This window comes from Zea mays, chromosome 1 (assembly GCF_902167145.1).
Source record: "Zea mays cultivar B73 chromosome 1, Zm-B73-REFERENCE-NAM-5.0, whole genome shotgun sequence".
Taxonomy (NCBI): domain Eukaryota; kingdom Viridiplantae; phylum Streptophyta; class Magnoliopsida; order Poales; family Poaceae; genus Zea; species Zea mays.
Window position 1 is genome coordinate 166273670 of NC_050096.1, and position 20385 is coordinate 166294054.

Sequence of the window (20385 nt, forward strand, 5' to 3'; positions counted from 1 at the left end):
GCACTGGCCTATTCTGCCAGTAGCTCTCCCTTGGCCCACGAAGGGACGGCCTTGCGAGACAATAAGCCCAAAGCCTTTTGCGAGGCCTTCTTGCCTTCTAGTGGGCCCGGGGGGATATCCATCCCCCACACTGTCCATCTTGTACTCATGTAGCTTCAGATCTTGTTCACCAGGGTCTTGAGCATGTTGTACGTGTCAGTTGGCTCCCTACCCCCTCTTCATGGCGAACCTCCCTAGCTCTTCTTCCACCAACTCCATCTTGGTGATCATTGTGGCATCGTTTCCTTCATGAGCAATTTTGAGGGCGTCCCATATCTCCTTGGCATTGTCCAAGCCACTAACCTTGTTATATTCATCCCGGCATAGAGATGCTAAAAGTACAGTAGTGACCTAGGTGTCGGGTACCTAGGAACCGGGTGCCCGAAGAAGGCCTAAAAAGCCTCCCAAACACGACCCACTAACTGACTAACCCGCTTGCCGAGCGACTCGGTGAGGCGACCCAAAAGGCCCCCCAAAGACGACTGACCAACCTGCCCGCTGAGCAAATTGGTGAGGTAGAGTTGCCGACCAACCCGCCTACCGAGCAAGTCAGCGAGGAAGAGTTGTCGACCAACCCGCTCGCCGAGAAACACGACGAGGCGGAGCTACCGACCATCCACCTACCGAGCAACTCAGCGAAACATAGTTGCCGACCAACCCTCTTGTAGGAAGACCCACACGGGAAAGGGGGGATGACCTAGTACCACTGAGCATCGTCAGCACAACAAGACAGACCATAACCAAACCACGCCTGTGTTAGAAATATACCATAGAGATAATCATAGAGATGAGCATATTTCTTTGTATCCATTATATATATATATATATATATATATATATATATTGCTTAATTGAATATCCATAAAAGTCACCTTGTATTTATTAGCAATTATGTGAATTGTTTATGAGATTCTTTACATGTATGGTTATTCTAAATGATGTCTCTAGTCAGAGTCGATGACTAGCACATGTATTAGTTGATGACTACATTTCATAAGTCATGGACATGGAAATGTTAAACTAATAATGTGAGCTCATGTATGACATGAGGCTGGACCGACCCAACATGAGATATTGTAATATAGATCTCGTTTTGCAACATATATATTGTATCCTTAGACCTAAGATTGTCACATGTTCTCAAGATGTGAACTGACTTACTTAGGGACTATCAAACGCTACTCTGTAACTAGGTAGTTATAAAGGTAGTTTTGGGTTTGTCAGGAAGCATGCTGTGAGGCATGGTCAGTCAAGATGGAATTTGTCCCTCTCTTTTTGAGAGAGATATCTCTGGGCCCCTCGAGTGATTGGATCAAGAAATGCATGGCCATGCTAGGGTTTAGTGTTAACTAATGAAAGGATTCCAATTCATAGTATCGAGAAAGAGAGGTCAGCTTAGAGCCAGACCAAATATCGTGAGACAAAGGGAACAAGATGTACGTAATGTTGCAATGGTTTGTCTGATATGATCTTTACGTGCGCATAGGAGTTGACATGTCTTGCTAGAGGCTGCTGTCAATTATTGGGCCAAGTAAGAGTACTTGGGCCAAGTCTATATGTACGTGAACATATTGGGTCACACACTTAAGGGGAAAGGAAGCCTAACTTGGATTAGATCCGAAATTAGACACGACTTTAGGGTTACTGATGGGTCTCGAAGTTAGAAGCCCCACTAGAATGCCTATATAATGAGGGCAGGGGCATGGTTAAGGTAACCCTAATTCGCCACTAGTAAACGAGCAGCCGCCCGCCCCTCGCCCTCGCCTAGCCGCCATCACGAACCTAGCAGTTCAGAATGCGGCGCTTCCTCCCTGTACGTGTGGATACCTCAGAGGTGCTGGACAAACCGCGCGAGGACGTGAAGGTCGCCGGCGAGTGCACAACACTGCTCGACGCGTTCGTCTACATCGAGACGTCTTCTGCTGTCCTGCGCGTCTAGTGGTAATCCATGATCTATAACTGCAGTAGTTTCTAGTTTTATGGGGTCAAATTTTTTGTTTTGCGCTAGTGTAGCCACCCCATAATCCTTAAGAGCCTAGGCCAGGGGAACAGTGCCGAAGGGCCTCTATCAAACACGACCCCCAATACATTCTCAAATGTGCCCCTACTGACCAGTGGGACCAGTCAACCCCAGTCACAGGGACCTCAGGATCGGAGCCTCAATAGTGACCAGAATACCTAAAAGAACGGGATAGTACGACATACCAGGTGTATGCCAATGTGTACAAAAAGGTGACGCAAGGTCATGACGGAAGATGAAGTTGTACTGAATATAACCCAGAACACCACCATGAGGCCACTCTGTGGGACCCGCCAGGTACCGCTACATTATCATCAGACAAGCTACAGGGACACAAACACCGGGTAGACAAGACGAAATGCCACATTAAGAATACGACAGTGTGCGCCCCTATGGACGACGCTAAGAGGGCTAAGGCAACCCAAGGCAATAGGCCAAACTCCTCCCGAGAAGAATATGAGTTCTTAATGTAAAATCTACCCTTGAGCTATAAAGGGGCAAGACAACCCCCATCTTCTACACATAAGCACTCAATTGTAACATGTTCCAATCAATACTATGATCATCACTACACTAGACTAGGGCACAAGCCAAAACCAGTATACCCCCTGTCTCAGATCTACCTTCGAGTCCCCTCATGGCTCACCATTCAGAGTCAGTCCGCGCTTGCATCCCCACCGAACACAAATCTTATTGTCCCCTGGTTTCCGAAACCATGACACTAGGCATTTTTGTGAATTTGCTCATGAATAAAAATAGCATTATCACTACTATCAAAATGCATTCTATTTTCTACTACTTCCTAAATGCTAGGATGAAGAGAAAATAGATGACTACACATTTTATGGCTCCAAAAAGAATAATCTTCCTCATCAAAGTGAGAGGGCTTGCCAAGGGAAATATACAATAAATGAGCATTGGAGTTATACGGAATGCGAAAATAATCAAAAGATGTCTTAGAGTAATTTTGTTTAACCATCTTTTTCTTGGGGGAAGAGTCGTCCTCCTCCTCCTTTGGTGAAGATGAAGAGACGTCGATGTCGTAGAAGACTATCTTCATGATGCGCCTCTTCTTCTTCCCGTCCTTCTTCTTGTTGTTTAAGCCTGAGTCGATGGACTTTTCTCCCTTTGGCTCGTTGTCATTGACAGTCTCCTTCTTCTCATCGATCACAATCCCCTTGCCTTTAGGATCCATCTCTTCGGGCAGTTAGTCCCTTGATGAAGGGCATGCCTCTGATACCGATTGAGAGCACCTAGAGGGGGTGAATAGGTGATCCTGCAAAACTACCTCTAAACAACATAGACTTGGTTTATTTAATGTGTTAGTGAGAACTAAAACCAAGTTAGGATGAGAAGAGAGGAGAAAAGAAAACTCTTCACTTGATTGCTCTTTTAGGATGAGTATTAAACTTAGGAGCAAATTGGAGTCTCTCATGCCTTCTATCAATATCCCAGTTGTGAGGAATCTTGACAAATTGGAGTCTCTCATGCCTTACAGAATTGATCACAATCAAATCTGTAGTAAGGAGGGGAGTAGAAACACACACAAGAGCATAATTGCAGCAATACCACACACACAAGCAAAGAAGAGAGCGCATGAATCAAAACGACAGAGTCACAGCTCAAAAACACACTCAAATCTCTCACTAACAAATCAAAAGTGTGATCGTGGAATCTCGGAGTTGTAGTATGCTCTTGTGATGCTTGGGTACCTGCTCCATGCGCTTAGGGGTCCCTTTTATAGCCCAAGGAGCCTAGGAGCCGTTAGGGCTTCATTTGGAAGCTCCCAGCCTTCCCTGTATGCGGGGTGCACCGGACTGTCTGGTGGTGCACCGGACAGTGCACAACATAATGGTCGGAGGATCACTGATTGCTCACTTGCCTTCTAAAGCAGGCACCAGACTATCCGGTGGGGGCACCAGACTATTCCGTGCTCCATCTGACCATTGGAGTCAGCTGACGTGGCTGATAGCCGTTGGCTATCCATCACACCGGACTGTCCGGCACCCTACACAGACTGTTTGATAAATTATAGCCAGCGGAGCCTGGCCGACCCCGAGAGCGTCCACTTCGGTTGTACAATCACCGGACTGTCCGGTGTACATCGGACTGTCGAGTGGGTGGCACCGGACCGTCCGGTGCTGCCGAAACCAGCCCATCTTCTTCCTTTTTGTGCCAAATTCCTTTGACTTCTTTTGGCTTAACTTCAGATGCTTATGGGCACTTAGAAAAACATGATTAGCATCTAAAACAATTGACTAAGTACTAAAAACATACCTTTATCATTTTGATCTATAGAGGTATGTAATAGGCCAATTTTCAAGCCCAAAAGTGTTTTTCTTATTTTCCTCGATTTGCTTTCCAAGCACCCATGCTCAGGCTCATATGAGAAGTGCTAGTTCATAGTGTTGTGTTGAACAATTAATCACCAAAGCACTTAGAAATGCCCTAAGTGCACATTTCCCTTTCAGAGGGTGCATCAAGACAAAGCAACTCCGTGAAGTAAGTATGGTCATCAAATCATCGTATTAGAAGTTGGTCTATTGTATCCCTAATTGTGTGGATAAACTCTATGTATCAAGATGTAGTTTATGAATGTGAAAAAACTCTATAAATAAGGAGGAAGAATTGCACCAACTAGTTATCTCTCTAGCTTTTGGTTTTTGCTCTCTACTTTTGTTAGGAGATTCATAGGTGCTCTTATTCTTGACACTTATCTTCTTAATTATGAATTGGGAAGTATGGCCTTAACCACACCGTGACCTTAGTGGTATATCTCTGAGCTATCTCTATATGTATCTTTTGATGGCTTGAAGCTCTTCCCAAGCTCTTCATTTTGATCTTTAATGAGATTTTATAAATATAAGTTCTTGGGATCATTTGGGATGTATAGAAACATTCTAGGACCTCTTAGGATCATTTCCACCAATGGTATAGACCGGTCCACCTAGAGCATGAATTTCTAATCCTTTGTGTCATTTTGAGAAAAAAAGAGTTGATTCAAATTCATATTTTTATCTGACTTTGAAATTTGAATATTTTTAGCTCAATTTTTGTGGAAATCTGGGACAACCTTATGAAGGTGTGTGCATAATTTTAGCTCAATCGGACTTAGTTTGCATATATTTTGCATTTTAGAACCTTGATTCGGGTTGTTGAAAACTGGCCAAGCACTACCCCTTGAAGAGCAGTAGTGTCGGGCGATGCCTAGAAGTGCCATGGTGTAGCAACACCACTTGTGGAGTAATATTGTCGAGCCAATCTGGGTGGGACACTTTTTTTAGGGTCGCTTCAGACTTCTTGAAGTTCGTTATGTGATCTGTTTGTTTCATTGGACTCATGTATGCATTAGTATTTTTTTCGAAATATATTTTTGGTTTGAGCATTTTCTTTATCCCAATTGAAGATAAAGAGCTCGATTTCCTGATTTGAGATAGTTTTATCCGCAAACTCATTGATGACTGTTTTAAGAGTTTCACTATGTTTTTCGGTCATCGTCGAGAATATCCATCTACTAGTTGATGCTTAAATACCTCTTTTATGCCTTTTGGAGTTTTGAACGGTTAGAGGTAGCATTGGAAAATAAGCCAACATTACTTGAGACCCTCTGTACGGTCGCCTGATTCGATCTTCATATATAATCAGAAGAGTTAAATTTTGATGAAATATATAATAAATTTTATCATCATTTGTGTCTCTAATAAAATTTACTACAAAATTATAACTTATTATTAATCTAATAACACTTATTTTATATCATAGATACTGACATTCTTTGTATAATTTTAAGTTCAAATATTGTAAAAAGGAACATCCCATTTTGGATTGTCTAATCTTTAAATATTGTAAACAAGCAATCTCCATTTTCGATTACAAATATCGTAACGAGACTTTGTACTACATACAATAAAACAAGAAATTATCCATAAAATATTGTCATCGCATGATTTATATTTAATGACACGTATTGGTTGATTGCACAAAACATATATTTGCACGTAGGAGTACCTCCCATATATATACACACGTTACACACGTCACGTAAAACGGGTCCCACAATCGCACACGTCTCGCTTCGCGATAAACCTGTGCCGACCACCGACCACCACGTCACAGGCTCACAGTCACAACCCGCCTGCCACGTGCTTAACTGACATCTGGGACCCACCGTACCCACCACAACAATTTTCCATCCCAACCGCGATCTCGTTCTTGTCTTTCTCACTCACCGTGCGCGGCGGCAGCTTTGCTTCTTCCACCACTGACCAGCGGGTCCCGCCTCGCCGGTGGAGTTTTCAGGGAGCTTCTTCTGCCCGCCGGCGCGATGATCCTGTCGGCGCTCACGACGTCGGTGGGGATCAACCTGGCCCTCACCGTGCTCCTCGCCGCGGCCTACTCGTTGCTCCGTCGCAGGCCACCGTACGTCGAGGTGTACTCCCCGCGCCGGCCCTACGCGCCGCTCGAGCCGTGGCTCGCTGCGGCGTGGCGCCGTGCCGAGGAGGACATCCACGCCGCCGCGGGGCTCGATGGCGTCGTCTTCATCCGCATCTTCGTATTCAGGTTGGTCGGCCCCTCCCGCGCCCGCCGCACCCCCTCTATTCCTACGTCCTCCCCCTTTGCTGCCCTTTTCCCCCAATTGGGTCCGTTCCCTTGCTCATTGGAGTGCGCGTACGCTACTCGGGTGGTGCAGCATCAGGGTGTTCGCGGCGGCCGCGGTGCTCGGGGTCGGCGTGCTCCTGCCGGTGAACTTCCTCGGTGACCAGCTGCGGGAGATCGACTTCACCGACCTGCCTAACAAATCCATCGATCTATTCAGCATCTCCAACGTCCAGGACGGTTCCAGCAAGTGAGGACTTCCAACTTCTTCTTAATTCGATGCACATTTGGGGGTTTTTAGAGGGGTTTTGTCCGGTTAGTTAGGGCATGAGCAAGGGAAATGGAATGAATAGTGAGGGGATTTTAGCCCCTGCAATCCCATCTATTCTCCTTGCTTCCAAACAAGCACTTAATGTTTCAAAATCGGCCTTCCGCCACCACTGCGCCTCCGCGAAGAAACCGGCCAATTGGCCAATTGAGGCTCTGAAGGCACGTAACAAAGATCAATATCATCCCAAACCTTGCACGTGTGTAATAGGCATCAACACCTATATGCTTAGTAAACACGTCCTTGACCGGATCACGATCAATACTAATAGCACATGTACCCTCATACAAAAGGAGTTAGCGTACTAACAGAAATACCAAAATCCTCAAGCAACCACCATTAACCAAGTAACCTCTATAGTCACAAGACTCATTGACCATTAGTTAGTTTCTAGTGTTGGGGTGTAATGTGTGTGGTGTAATGGGGTTCTCTCCCCCTTTCTTCTTCTTCTATTAATACAAAGATGTGCAGCTCTCCTGCGTATTCCAGAAAACAAGAGCTATAACACGCAACTCAGCCTCTGCACTCGAAGGAGAAATTGCTACATACTTCTTAGTGTTCCAAGCAGTGAGGGAAACACCAATAAAAACACAATATGTAGAAAGAGATCGATGATCAGAGGAATCACTAGCTCTGGTAGCATCACAATAAGCCTACAACTATAAAGAGATAGAGCTTGAAAACAATAGGCATCTAGATATTGGAGCTGAGTGGGAGCAGAAGCAAACTTACTCAGAATATATACAAAATACGAATTGTCTGGACGAGTGACACCAAGGTAAATAAGACTCCCTACAAATCTACAATGTGTCGATAACTAGTATGATCCTCAAGAGGCTCACCATCCATGCCACGAAGGTGAACATTGAGTTCCATAGGAGTCTTAATTGTCCGTTGATTAGTATTAGAAGCCTGATCAAGAAGACCATGTATGTACTTCTCTTGAGACAGATAAAAATCCTCAATGAAGAGGAAAACTCTATTCCAAGAAAATAACAAAGAGGACCAAGATTAGATATGAGAAATTGCTTGCCAAGACATGTCTTAACAAAGGTTATGTACTCAGGATCACCGGCGGAGCCAGAGCTCAGCTTGCCCGGGCTTAGCTCTGCCGATGGTGAGGAAGGTGCATTCTTTCCTCATCGGCCACGGGAGAGGTCGCATGTGGGCGGGGGCAGCGTGAGGGACAAGCCAGAGACGTTGTAGAGGTCGGTGTCCAGGTAGAGGTAGATGTCGATGGAGAGTTCAGCGATGGTGCGTGTGTCCTCGTCGTACATGACGAGCGTGGTGATCGGGGAGCGGCGCGCCGACGCGAGGGAGCGCATGGAGGCGGTAAGCGGATCGAGGAGACCCCCAGGGGAGGGGCGAGACAACGACTTGGGAGCCAATGAGTCGGAGGTGGGTGACAGTGGCTTGGCCATGGCTGCGACCGGAGAGTGCTTCTAGGGAAGGAGGATAGGAAGGGACTGGATGGTGGGGCAACTGAAGCCAACAGAGCCCTAGGCGTCACGTCGTGCCTCTCCCCTCCCACATGTGGTGCCCAGGCTTTGAATTTTGCCTAGATCCACCACTGCTCAGGATCATCTCCTGCGATGATCATATCATCAACATAGAGAAGAAGAGTTTGACTATGAGACGAAGTATGCACAAAAGGCGCAGGATCATGAGCACAAGCAGAGAAACCATCCATAGTGATCATAGATGCAAAGCACTGAAACCAAGCACTTGGAGCTAGCTTGAGGCTATAAAGGGAGTGTCGTACACGACAAACCATGCCCACCGGAATAGAATACCTAAACAGTGGTTGCATGTAGACCTCTTCATGCATCTCACCATTAAGAAAGACATTCTTGACATCAAGTTGAGAGATGGACCACTCACAAATAGAAGCCACAATAAGATGAGTGTGAACAGTGGTCATATCAGCAACATGCGCAAAAGTCTTGTCGTACTCATGACCATATTCTTGCTAAAAGCCACGGGTAACTAGGCGAGCCTTATAATGCTCAAGAGAGCCATTAGAGCGGGTCTTAACCTTATAGACCCACTTACATGTGATAGGACAAACACATGATGGACAAGGAACAAGTTTCACTTGTCGGTACACTCAAGAGCAACAATCTCCTCGGCCATCGCATGCTGCCATTCTTGATGAAGGATAGCATCACAACAAGAGGTTGGCTCAGAAAGAACGGTAACAAGAAAGGAGAGTACCAGTTGGATGGTCGACAAAAACAATGACTTTGTCTAATGATCGACTGTAATGAAGAATTACCAGAAGAAGCTAGCTCGACAGGAGCTGTCTCATCAGGTGAAGGTGAATCATCGGAGGAAGATGACTCAAGATGGAACAACAGAAGAGGGTAGCTCATCAGAGGAAGATGTCGTACCAAAAGAATCTATGACCCGACGAGCGTAGACATGTGTCAGGCTTCCTAGTGTAGTCAGGAACCAAGGAAGGAGACTCTGAAGAAGACACCAAGGGAGGTACCACTGAGGAAGGCACAACTGTAGTAGGAAAGGACTCTGTTAAGTGCTGCTCTAAGCATGAGGTAGGTATAGTAGGAGCACAAGCATCTTGGAAGAATAGAGAAGGAAGGGGATCAACCAAGGATGTTGATGAAGCATCGAAAGAAGGATGAGGATAAAAAGGACAAGTCTCATCAACGACAACATCCTGAGATATCCTCATCCGATGAGCAATTGGATCTCAACAACAATGTCCCTTATGCTCAGCACTATACTCACGAAACACACACTCAATTGACTGGGCAGTCAACTTAGTCCACTCACGAGGTGGGAGAAACACAGCATACAACCAAACATATGAAGACTTGAATCCTCAGGTGTCTTGCCACAAAGACGCTTAAAAGGAATCCCTCCTTGAAGAGTTGAGGAAGGCTAGATGTTTGTCAAGTAGCAGTAGAAACAACCTCAGCCCAAAAGTGAGGAAGAACAGAAGAGGCAAACATAAGAGCACGAGCAGTCTTAAAAAGATGGCAATGTTTGCCCTTAGCCACACCATTCTGAGCATGAGCTCTAGGACATGAAAATTGGGCAAGAGTCCCTTGCTTAGAAAGTACCTGACGAAGAGCATCAGAGAGATACTCACTTGAAGTGGAAGGGAGATGGTCCCTAAGTGGAAGACAGATATCCAACAACAGATTTATAGGTGCAGACTGCAGAAGACTAAGGGCCTGTTTGGTTCGCTGTCTAACTTGCCACACTATGCCTAACTTTTCTGCCTAAGGTTAGTTCTTCAATTCGAACGACTAACCTTAGGCAAAGTGTGGCATAGTTAGCCATAAACCAAACAGACCCTAAGTCACAAAACCAGCAGCTCCTGTAGGTGTAGAGGCTGCAACGCGATGAAGTAGCATGAGCAATTGGGCTTCCGTAGTCATAGCCAAACTCCATTGGGATCCTCTAGTACCAGCACCGCCAGTACCCAATGAAGAACGGCCCATCACGATCACATCAAGCACAATGGAGACCACCTTGCCCCCACGCACAGGAGGCGACAAAACTGAAGACAACATCATCGGTGGAGTAGTAGGCGGTTGAGAGGATGAAGAACGAACAACCAAGATCGATGAAGACTGCAATAGACCAACAACACACAAATGAGTCCTCATTCTAAATACTAGCAAGAACATCCATGAGAGAGTTGTAGTGATGACGAGCGAGCAAGTGAGCACAAAGGGGCTCAAACTCATCACGAAGTCATAGGTTCATTGAAGCACAAGTGCAACCTTCTAACCCTAGCAGGACCAGATAAGTATTTGGTGACAGCTAAAGGCCGAGAGTTTCAAGTTGACATCAAACAACAAACTTTTGAGCGAAAACTCATATGTAGAAACCTCCCTTTCGTAAGAGCTGCTTTAAAAAAAATAGCAACAAGATAGGTAGATTGAGTAGTAGGCTTAGGGTGTGTTTGGTCAGGTGTGAGCTATGAAAAAGAACTGTTGTGAGTTGTCTGTTGTGAAAAAGTTGTTGTGAGAAAAAATGTGAAAGTCGTTTGGTTCAAACTGTTGTGAGTTGTCCACTGCAAACAAACTGTATATTGTTTATATGCTCATTGTTTAATTATATCACTTAATCAATATATCTAATTTAAAATCGATTTCACATTTGTGTTCCTAATATTTTTACAAATGAGTCAATTTTACAATTCCTTTTCCAATAACTTTTTTATTAAATATTTTTTATTTCATTGTTGTGGTCGCTAGATCGGTGAGGGATTGGAGAGGGGTATCGATGGGCAGGAACGTCGGCCAGGGCCTCTGCCCACGGCCGAGCAAGAGGAGGGTTTCTCCCTTCTAATTCTTGCCTCTTTTATTTCTCATCCATTGATTACATAAATAGGCCGGCTGGTCGCTCCTATCTAGCTAGAGATCCTTATCTCCTTAAAACTCTCCTAAAAACTCTCAACAAACTACTAACAAATAACCTTCCTAGATAATCTCAACTAATCTTCTAATCTTATCTCTAACTATCCTTATCTAATCCTCCTTGGAGGGCCCATGGCTGTTGCTGCTGCAGCCCCTCTATGGGCCTCCTTAGGCCCTGACACTACACCCCTCCTGGACAAGCAGCTCGTCCTCGAGCTGCAGCATAACGGGTGCTCAAAGACCGAGTCTACTTGACCCAAAACCAGACACCTAGAAGACAAACCTTTTACATCTCGGCTTATCCTGTCATTCCGAATCTGAATTTTTTTTACCCCATAGGATAAGGCGGACACCCTCCGCGCATTGGATTTGCACGTGTGCAGCCACCTGGATCCCATGGACGCTATCTGCACGAAAGGGGAGCACATGGACGGGCACCTGGAATAGGTCGCAACAATAACCAGCGGAGGCGCCCTCGTGGCGGTCGGTAGCGGAATGTGGTGGCCCTAAATAGTGCGCCCTTGCTGATGACGAGGTGAGTGCCTTCCCTACCGCTGTTGCCGTAGAGTTGAAGTTCGTCGCCCGCGGGACACGTACCATGCTCGCACTTGGAGATAGCGGCCCGGTGCCGCTGCTGATGGCCGTCCGACAGGGCGAGGTCGCGCCCCCGTGTGCCGAGGTCAACCGTCACCAAGGCTGCCTCGAGCATCTGCCGGCGCATCTCTCGCACTCTCCGTCGTGCAAGGAAGCCACGAGCAGCAGCTTGTATGCCGACAGCCGCCGACGTCCGGAGTCGTGCGGACAACGCCAGCTGGTGTTGCTCATGTTGCACTGCTGCCTTGATTTGCAGCAGCCCTTGCTCAACCTTCTGGAGCGTGGCTTGCATCTTTGCGAGATCATCCCTTATGTTAGTCCACAAGTCCCCCATCGATGGAGCTGGTGATTGCTGAGCCGTGGCTGCCCCTAGTGGCGTCGCCCATGGGGACGGAGACGCCGTCAACGAAGATGATGTGACAAAATTTGGCGTTGTCCCTGGGGATGGGCACGCCGGCGTCCAGGATGTGGTGACAAAATTGGCAGGCGATGCTGCCCATGGAGATAGGGACGCTGGTTGCCAGGATGGCGTGACGAAGGTGGCATGCGGCGCAACCCATGGAGATGGGGACGTCGGTTGCCAGGACGGCGTGACGAAGGTGACATGCGGCGCAATCCATGGAGATGGGGACGCCGGTTGCCAGGATGAAGCCGCGAAATTGGCAGCAGAAGCCATGGGATCAGATCGAAACCCAGGCTAGCCGATACCAGATGTTATGGTCGCTAGATCGGTGAGGGATTGGAGAGGGGTATCGATGGGCAGGAACGTCGGCCAGGGCCTCTGCCCACGGCCGAGCAAAAGGAGGGTTTCTCCGTTCTAATTCTTACCTCTATTTCTCATCCATTGATTACATAAATAGGCCGGCTGGCCGCCCTAACTAGCTAGAGATCCTTATCTCCTTAAAACTCTCCTAAAAACTCTCAACAAACTACTAACCGATAACCTTCCTAGATAATCTCAACTAATCTCCTAAATAATCTCAACTAATCTTATAATCTTATCTCTAACTATCCTTATCTAATCCCCCTTGGAGGGCCCATGGCTGTTGCTGCCGCAACCCCTCCGTGGGCCTCCTTAGGCCCTGACACTAGATGTTATGGTCGCTAGATCGGTGAGGGATTAGAGAGGGGTATCGATGGGCAGGAACGTCGGTCGAGGGCCTCTGCCCACGGCCGAGCAAGAGGAGGGTTTCTCCTTTCTAATTCTTGCCTGCTTTATTTCTCATCCATTGATTACATATATAGGCCGGCTGGCTGCCCTTGTCTAGCTAGAGATCCTTATCTCCTTAAAACTCTTCTAAAAACTCTCAACAAACTAACTGATAATTTTCCTAGATAATCTCAACTAATCTCCTAAATAATCTCAACTAATCTTCTAATCTTATCTCTAACTATCTTTATCTAATCCCCCTTGGAGGGCCCATGACTGCAGCTGCCGCAGCCCCTCTGTGGGCCTCCTTAGGCCCTGACACTACATCCCTCCTGGACAAGCAGCTCGTCCTCGAGCTGCAGCATGACGGGTGCTCAAAGACCGAGTCTACTTGACCCAAAATCAGACAACTAGAAGACAAGCCTTTTACATCTCGGCTTATCTTATTATTCCGAATCTGAATTTTTTTTTGACCCCATAAGATAAGGCGGGCACCCTCCGCGCATTGGACTTGCACGTGTGCAGCCACCTGGATCCCATGGACACCATCTGGACGAAAGGGGAGCACATGGACGGGTACCTGGAATAGGTCGCAACAATAACCAGCGGAGGCGCCCTCGTGGCGGGCGGTAGCGGAATGTGGTGGCGCTAAACAGTGCACCCTTGTCGATGATGAGGGGAGTGCCTTCCCTACCGTCGCTGTCGTAGAATTGAAGTTCGTCGCCCACGGGACATGTACCATGCTCACACTTGGAGATAGCGACCCGGTGCCGCTGCTGATGGCCGGCCGACAGGGCGAGGTCACGCCCCCGTGTGCTAAGGTCAATTGTCACCAAGGCTGCCTCGAGCATTTGCCGGCGCATCTCTCGCACTCTCCGTCGTGCAAGGAAGCCACGAGCAGCAGCCTGTATGCCCACAGCCGCCGACGTCTGGAGTCGTGCGGACAACGCCAGTGCTGCTCATGTTGCACTGCTGCCTTGATTTGCAGCAGCCCCTGCTCAACCATCCGGAGCGAGGCTTGCATCTTTGCGAGATCAGCCCTTATGTTGGTCCACGAGTCCCCCATCGATGGAGCTGGTGATTGTTGAGCCGTGGCTGCCCCTAGTGGCGTCGCCCATGGGGATGGAGACTCCGTCAACGAAGATGATGTGACAAAATTTGGCGTTGTCCCTGGAGATGGGCACGCCGGCGTCCAGGATGTGCTGACAAAATTGGCAGGCGATGTTGCCCATGGAGATGGGGACGTCGGTTGCCAAGATGGCGTGACGAAGGTGGCATGCGGCGCAGCCCATGGAGATGGGGACGCCCGTTGCCAGGACTACGTGACGAAGGTGACATGAGGTGCAGTCCATGGAGATGGAGACGCCGGTTGCCAGGACGATGCCACGAAATTGGCAGCATAAGCCATGAGATCGGATCGAAACCGAAGCTCTGCGTGTTGCGGGCGACCAGCGCAGGAACATACGCGATGAAAGGGCGATGGAAAAAAATTGGCTCCGAATACCAGATGTTATGGTCGCTAGATCGGTGATGGATTAGAGAGGGGTATCGATCGGCAGGAACGTCGGCCAGGGGCCTCTGCCCACGGTCGAGCAAGAGGAGGGTTTCTCCCTTCTAATTCTTGCATGCTTTACTTCTCCATTGATTACATATATAGGCTGGCTGGCTGCCCTTGTCTAGCTAGAGATCCTTATCTCCTTAAAACTCTCCTAAAAACTCTCTACAAACTAACTGATAATCTTCCTAGATAATCTCAACTAATCTCCTAAATAATCTCAACTAATATTCTAATCTTATCTCTAACTATCTTTATCTAATCCCCCCTAGAGGGCCCATGACTGCAGCTGCCGCCGCCCCTCCGTGGGCCTCCTTAGGCCCTGACACATTTATTATAGCACTTAATTATTTTTAATCCTATTTTAATTTCTATTTGCTACATATGTTTATTAACATAACGAACTTGGATAAGCAACAAAAGCAGAGTCTAAGCTGCTTTCAAATTTGTACTACAGAAAAGCCCACATCAGCAGTAAGACGATCCTCCATATTAGAGGCAAAAATAGCACTTGCACGAGCATCCTCATCCAACCAAGACCTGTAAGCACTAAACTGAGAATCATAAGAGGACATCTGATCATCATAGTCTGCTAGCAACTCCTCGTCAGTAACCTTCTCTAGAATCATAGCCGTTGTAGGAGCAGTAGGACAAGGACACATCAGATCACCAGTGAGGAACTCCAGAAGGCACAAACCACACATGTGAAGACACATGTGTAGAACCCAGTCACAGTAATTGGTGCCATTAAAAAGCACCAGACTCCATAGAACTGGAACCCATCCATACGAAGAGGTCAAAGACAAGGTCATAGCAATAGTCAACAACGATAGTGCATAGTGGAGCAACCACAGACAATGCCACGATGGCAAGAGTGCAAAAGAAAAGTGGCTCAAGTTGTAGTTTTTACCGAAACCTAACAAAACAGTTAGAACTAGATCTATAAACTCGGATCCTACCAAAACCAGATCTAAAAGGGGGGCTACCGGCGTGAGCAAAACACAACAATGCACAGTCGGCAGAGAGCGTCGAGCGTCCTTGTGTGAGACCATAACGTGCAAATGAGAAACGTGAGGAAAAAATGGTAGAGAAGGGAAGAACCCTAACCCGAAAAGTTGGCATTGATACCATGTTATGAATTGCACTGTATTCAATATGAGGGCATTAGGCCCGAATATATACACTGATACAAGATAAAGACCGTGTAGAACAAGAACATTATATATGAGACCGAATACAATAAGGACACATGCATAGACATCTAACAAGAATATATATGAGACGAAATAGTGAATACAACAAGGACTCTATATATGAGACCGAATACAACAAGGACATATGCATAGACATCTAACAAAAAATATATATGCATTTCAAATTATATTTTCCCTTAAGCCAGGGACTATAAGAACTGATCACCTGTGGTAATGTGGCTGGCAGATTGTGGCTTCACTTTTCAGCTGTGTATATCATAACTGGAATTACATGCTACCTACTGTATCATGTGAGTAATTCAACTTTTTTTTTGCTTCTTTGATCACCTACTTTCTATGTTTGCTAGACATTTTTGGCATCCCTTTTGCCAGTAGGGTATATGTTGGAGTATGGTTAGAGTTCAGCTCAGCTCATTGCCCTCTTTTAATTAACACATATACTCATCTGGTCTCGCATTTGAATTTGACCAGCTACGTGCTCTATCAAATTCTTTAAGTTTTACTAGTTATGTTTTTGTAAACATTTCCTGTGTCGTTGCTTTGCAGGAGTACAAATATATCTCTGGCAAGAGGCTAGAGTATTTTATGATCTCAAAGCCATTACCTCAGCACTTCACAGTTCTTGTTCGAGCTATTCCAGTATCTGATGGTGTTTCAGTGGGTGATGCTGTTGATAAGTTTTTTAAAGAGTATCATGCATCCACGTACTTATCACACACAATTGTTCGTCAAACTGGCAAACTTCGCCGTCTTCTGGTAAGGTTTGTAATTTGTCATGGTTATTGAATATATATCTGCTATCCTTTACTTATATGCAGTGTCTGTTGATTGACACCTTGTCCATTTTTTACTGATTGTTCCTATTTATTGTGTGAGATAAAGAAAGATTTGGTTAGTTAGGATAAAGGAAGAGATAAATTAGATTGATTTGGTTAGGATATTTTCATGGGGGTCAAGTTAGCCTCTCTATATAAGGAGAGATGTATCAATCTAATCAAGCAAAGTAAACCCTTAACTCTTGCTCGGCCATGGGCAAGGCCCCTGGCCGTCCCTCTTGTGTTCCCTCAACCCTAGCTGCCGCCATAACATTTTCCTTCACACTTTAAGGATTTGTTTTATGGAATACATTTTTGTCCTGGGTTGTTCTGTAATTTGCTGCTTGTTTGCTTTTCTACCTGGTAGACTCTAAATTGTTCCATTCATACATTGAGATCGGCCTCATAATTTCATCATTGTGATTTTGTGAATCTGGTTTCACTTCATGTTACGTTTCTGTCCAGAACGATGCTGAGAGTATTTGTACAAAGCTTACCAACTTAAACCATGTCCGACGGTCAACTGGAGATCCTCCAAGAAAACTTGGATTATTTAGCAGAAATGATCTTGTTGGAGAATACCAGAAAAGGCTGGAAGACCTTGAAGAGAATGTTAGAATGGAACAGTCAGATGCTACTAGGAGACAGGTGCAGATTCAGCATCCATTTGGCATTGCAAGAATTGACTCTTATGTGCTTATTGTTATCCTGATATGATCTTTCTTTATGAGGCTCTGGTATTCATGCACACAAATTCTTCTATTCTCTGACCAATAGTTATTATTTCACCTCTCTTCAGGAAATTCCTGCTGCCTTTGTTTCATTCAGATCTCGATATAGCGCTGCAAATGCAGTTTACATTAGACAGTCAGACAACCCAACTGAGTGGCAAACTGAGGAAGCTCCTGATCCTCATGACGTTTATTGGCCTTTCTTTTCTACATCCTTCATGGAAAGATGGATTGCCAAGTTTGTAGTATTTGTAGCTTCAGTTCTCCTGATACTTGTCTTTCTCCTAGTTGTGGCATTTGTTCAAGGACTCACCTATCTGGAACAACTAGAGAAGTGGTTGCCTTTTCTGAGGAACATACTGGAAATGTTAGTTCTCTCATGAGTTTGGTCTCTTGTTATTTATAATGCTTTAGTACACTACAGGTATTCTCACTATGAATATTATGTTGTTTTGTCCTTGCAGTGCTGTTGTGAGTCAACTGGTTACAGGATATCTTCCCAGTGTTATTCTTCACGTTCTTTCATCTTGTGTGCCCTCAATAATGAAGTTATTTTCAACTATGCAAGGATTTGTTTCTGTTAGTGGGATTGAGCAAAGTGCTTGCAATAAGATGCTTCGGTTTACAATATGGACTGCGTTCTTTGCCAATGTTCTCACTGGTTCAGCCTTAGTTCAATTCGAGATTTTCCTTAATCCAAAGGAGCTACCTTCAAAACTTGCAGTTCTTGTACCAGCGCAGGTAGCTTATGCTTTTCTTGTTTTATTTAATGAACGATAATACAGCACACATTGGTCCATTTTTTTGCAGTGTTATTTAAGAAAGTTATCACAAATTACTTCTAGAACAATGTCTCACATGGCATTGACATTTCCTTTCATCTGGATATGATACACTTCCATTGATATAGATCTTTGTTTCCTAAGATAAGAATCTTAGTAGCCAGCATGCAAGCTTAAACATGGCTATGTAATTATGTAAATGACATCTCTGTAGACATATTTGTATTGCGTCCTTAGATGTGGAATATACTTCATTAAAATGATCATTAGTTCGTGAGTATGGCATTTGTCTCTATATGAACTGTGCATTAATAAACTGTTGTTGGCTCTGTGTTTGCTGTGTAGGCCTCTTTCTTTATTGCATATGTGGTCACATCGTGGACAAGCATAACATCTGAACTCACTCAAATTACTGCTCTTTTCTGTCATCTGTGGGGAAAGTGTGCGAAGTGTTGCAAGCGGGATTACTCCAAAGCTCCATCAATGCCTTATTATAGTGAAATTCCACGGATTCTCTTGTTTGGGCTTATTGGACTCGCATATTTTATTGTAGCCCCCCTTATCCTACCATTTGTATTGGTCTACTTCTGCCTTGGCTACTTCATATTCCGTAATCAGGTGAGAACATTGCAGTTATTTTCAGTTCTTAAAAAGTCTTCATAAATCCTCAACATATTGTCACGCAACCTGCATGGATTTTGAGAGGTTAGTGATATTGATATCTAATTGTGTTCATGTTTTGGAAGGCAGATAGATCTCAAAGAAAAAAGATATGTCTTCATACTTTTGAAAAAAAGAACTGGAAATTGCTTTATTCCGCCTAAGAATTTACTGGATTTGATTCTTCTGAGTTAATATGTTAAGTGAACTAATTATAAAACAAAATACTTGCAAAATCCTGACAATATGGGCGTAATACATAAAATTACTAACTTCTCCATTAATGATGTTCATATGGAATACTAAATTTGTTGAACTAAAGTGGGGTGATAGAGTTAGAAACCCTTGGTCACCGGTTCAGGCCCTTATTAACAACTCCTAAATACTACACATGTTTTCTAGGTTTCTAGGAGTGGAATATTCTCTTACCAGACAAATACAGTATTCTTCAATCTAAAATTTGAAATGCTCTTTCCAACATTGTAGTTGATCAAGCAGTGCCAGCAGAAGAACAGTATATTTGTTTTAGAAACGGTCTAGCTTTGTTTTTCCAGCTATTTTGACCAGATTTTTGCACCCTGCACATATTTGACTGTAACTTCAAACGGTACAAATGCAGCTTTTTAATGTATATGCGCCAAAGTATGATACTGGAGGGAAATTTTGGCCCGTTGTGCACAACACAACGATATTCTCTCTGGTTGTTCTGCATATAATTGCTATTGGAGTATTTGGGATAAAGAAGCTTCCCCTTGCGTCCAGTTTGCTACTTCCCCTACCACCGCTGACCCTTCTGTTCAACGAATTCTGCCGGAACAGATTTCTGCCTATCTTTGAAGCATACTCTACCGAGGTACCATTTCCTGTCCGTTTGTAGACATTTACTAACACTGAGGCCTATTCTCTCACAATGCCCTTGTGTTCCTATTCTATGGTTGTAACTTAGCAATGCCCTCATTTTTTTTGTGCATGCAGTCATTGCTAAAGAAAGATAGAGAAGAACAGAGCAAACCAGATATGGCGGAGTTCTTCAGTAATCTTGTAACAGCTTACTGTGACCCAGCTCTGAAACCTTTCCAACGGGCTTCTAACTCCGACGAACGCACCGCGCCGCTCTTGGCCTCTCTGTCTAGCTCCAGATAAGCTGTGGATGGCAGCTGACTCCGCTGTGTGAATTTCGATTTGATTTTGGTGTTTAGATACGGCTAGTAGCATAGGTATAATTTTATGCTACATTGTAAGAGTAGAACTTTTGACAGACATATAGTTTCTTATTGTTGTTGTCTGTTGTGCAATTTTTTGCCCTTCTGGTGTGGGGGGGAGTTCGTTGTACATATGTGAATGTACATGATATTTTGTGCACTTCTCAGAGATGAATTGCTCGTTTTATGATGTGTTGGCAACGCAAACTTATGCATCGTTCGTTCATGGGTTGTACGGTAAACTGCTTGTACCTTCAGAATTTTCATCAACTTCATTTTTAATTCGAGTAAACTGCTATGCATGTGAA

General features: G+C 45.1%; 1 protein-coding gene across 1 annotated transcript; it reads left to right on the plus strand.

The window, feature by feature from the left end:
• The first annotated feature begins 6223 nt into the window (after positions 1-6223).
• On the plus strand, positions 6224-20301 carry LOC103640492 (CSC1-like protein HYP1). Its single transcript, XM_008663133.4, has 10 exons — positions 6224-6619; positions 6750-6905; positions 16114-16177; positions 16434-16643; positions 17168-17350; positions 17502-17800; positions 17898-18174; positions 18561-18833; positions 19495-19728; positions 19851-20301. The coding sequence occupies exons 1-10, from the start codon at positions 6384-6386 to the stop codon at positions 20016-20018; spliced, it is 2100 nt and encodes a 699-aa protein (XP_008661355.1). The 5' UTR covers positions 6224-6383; the 3' UTR covers positions 20019-20301.
• Positions 20302-20385: the final 84 nt, after the last annotated feature.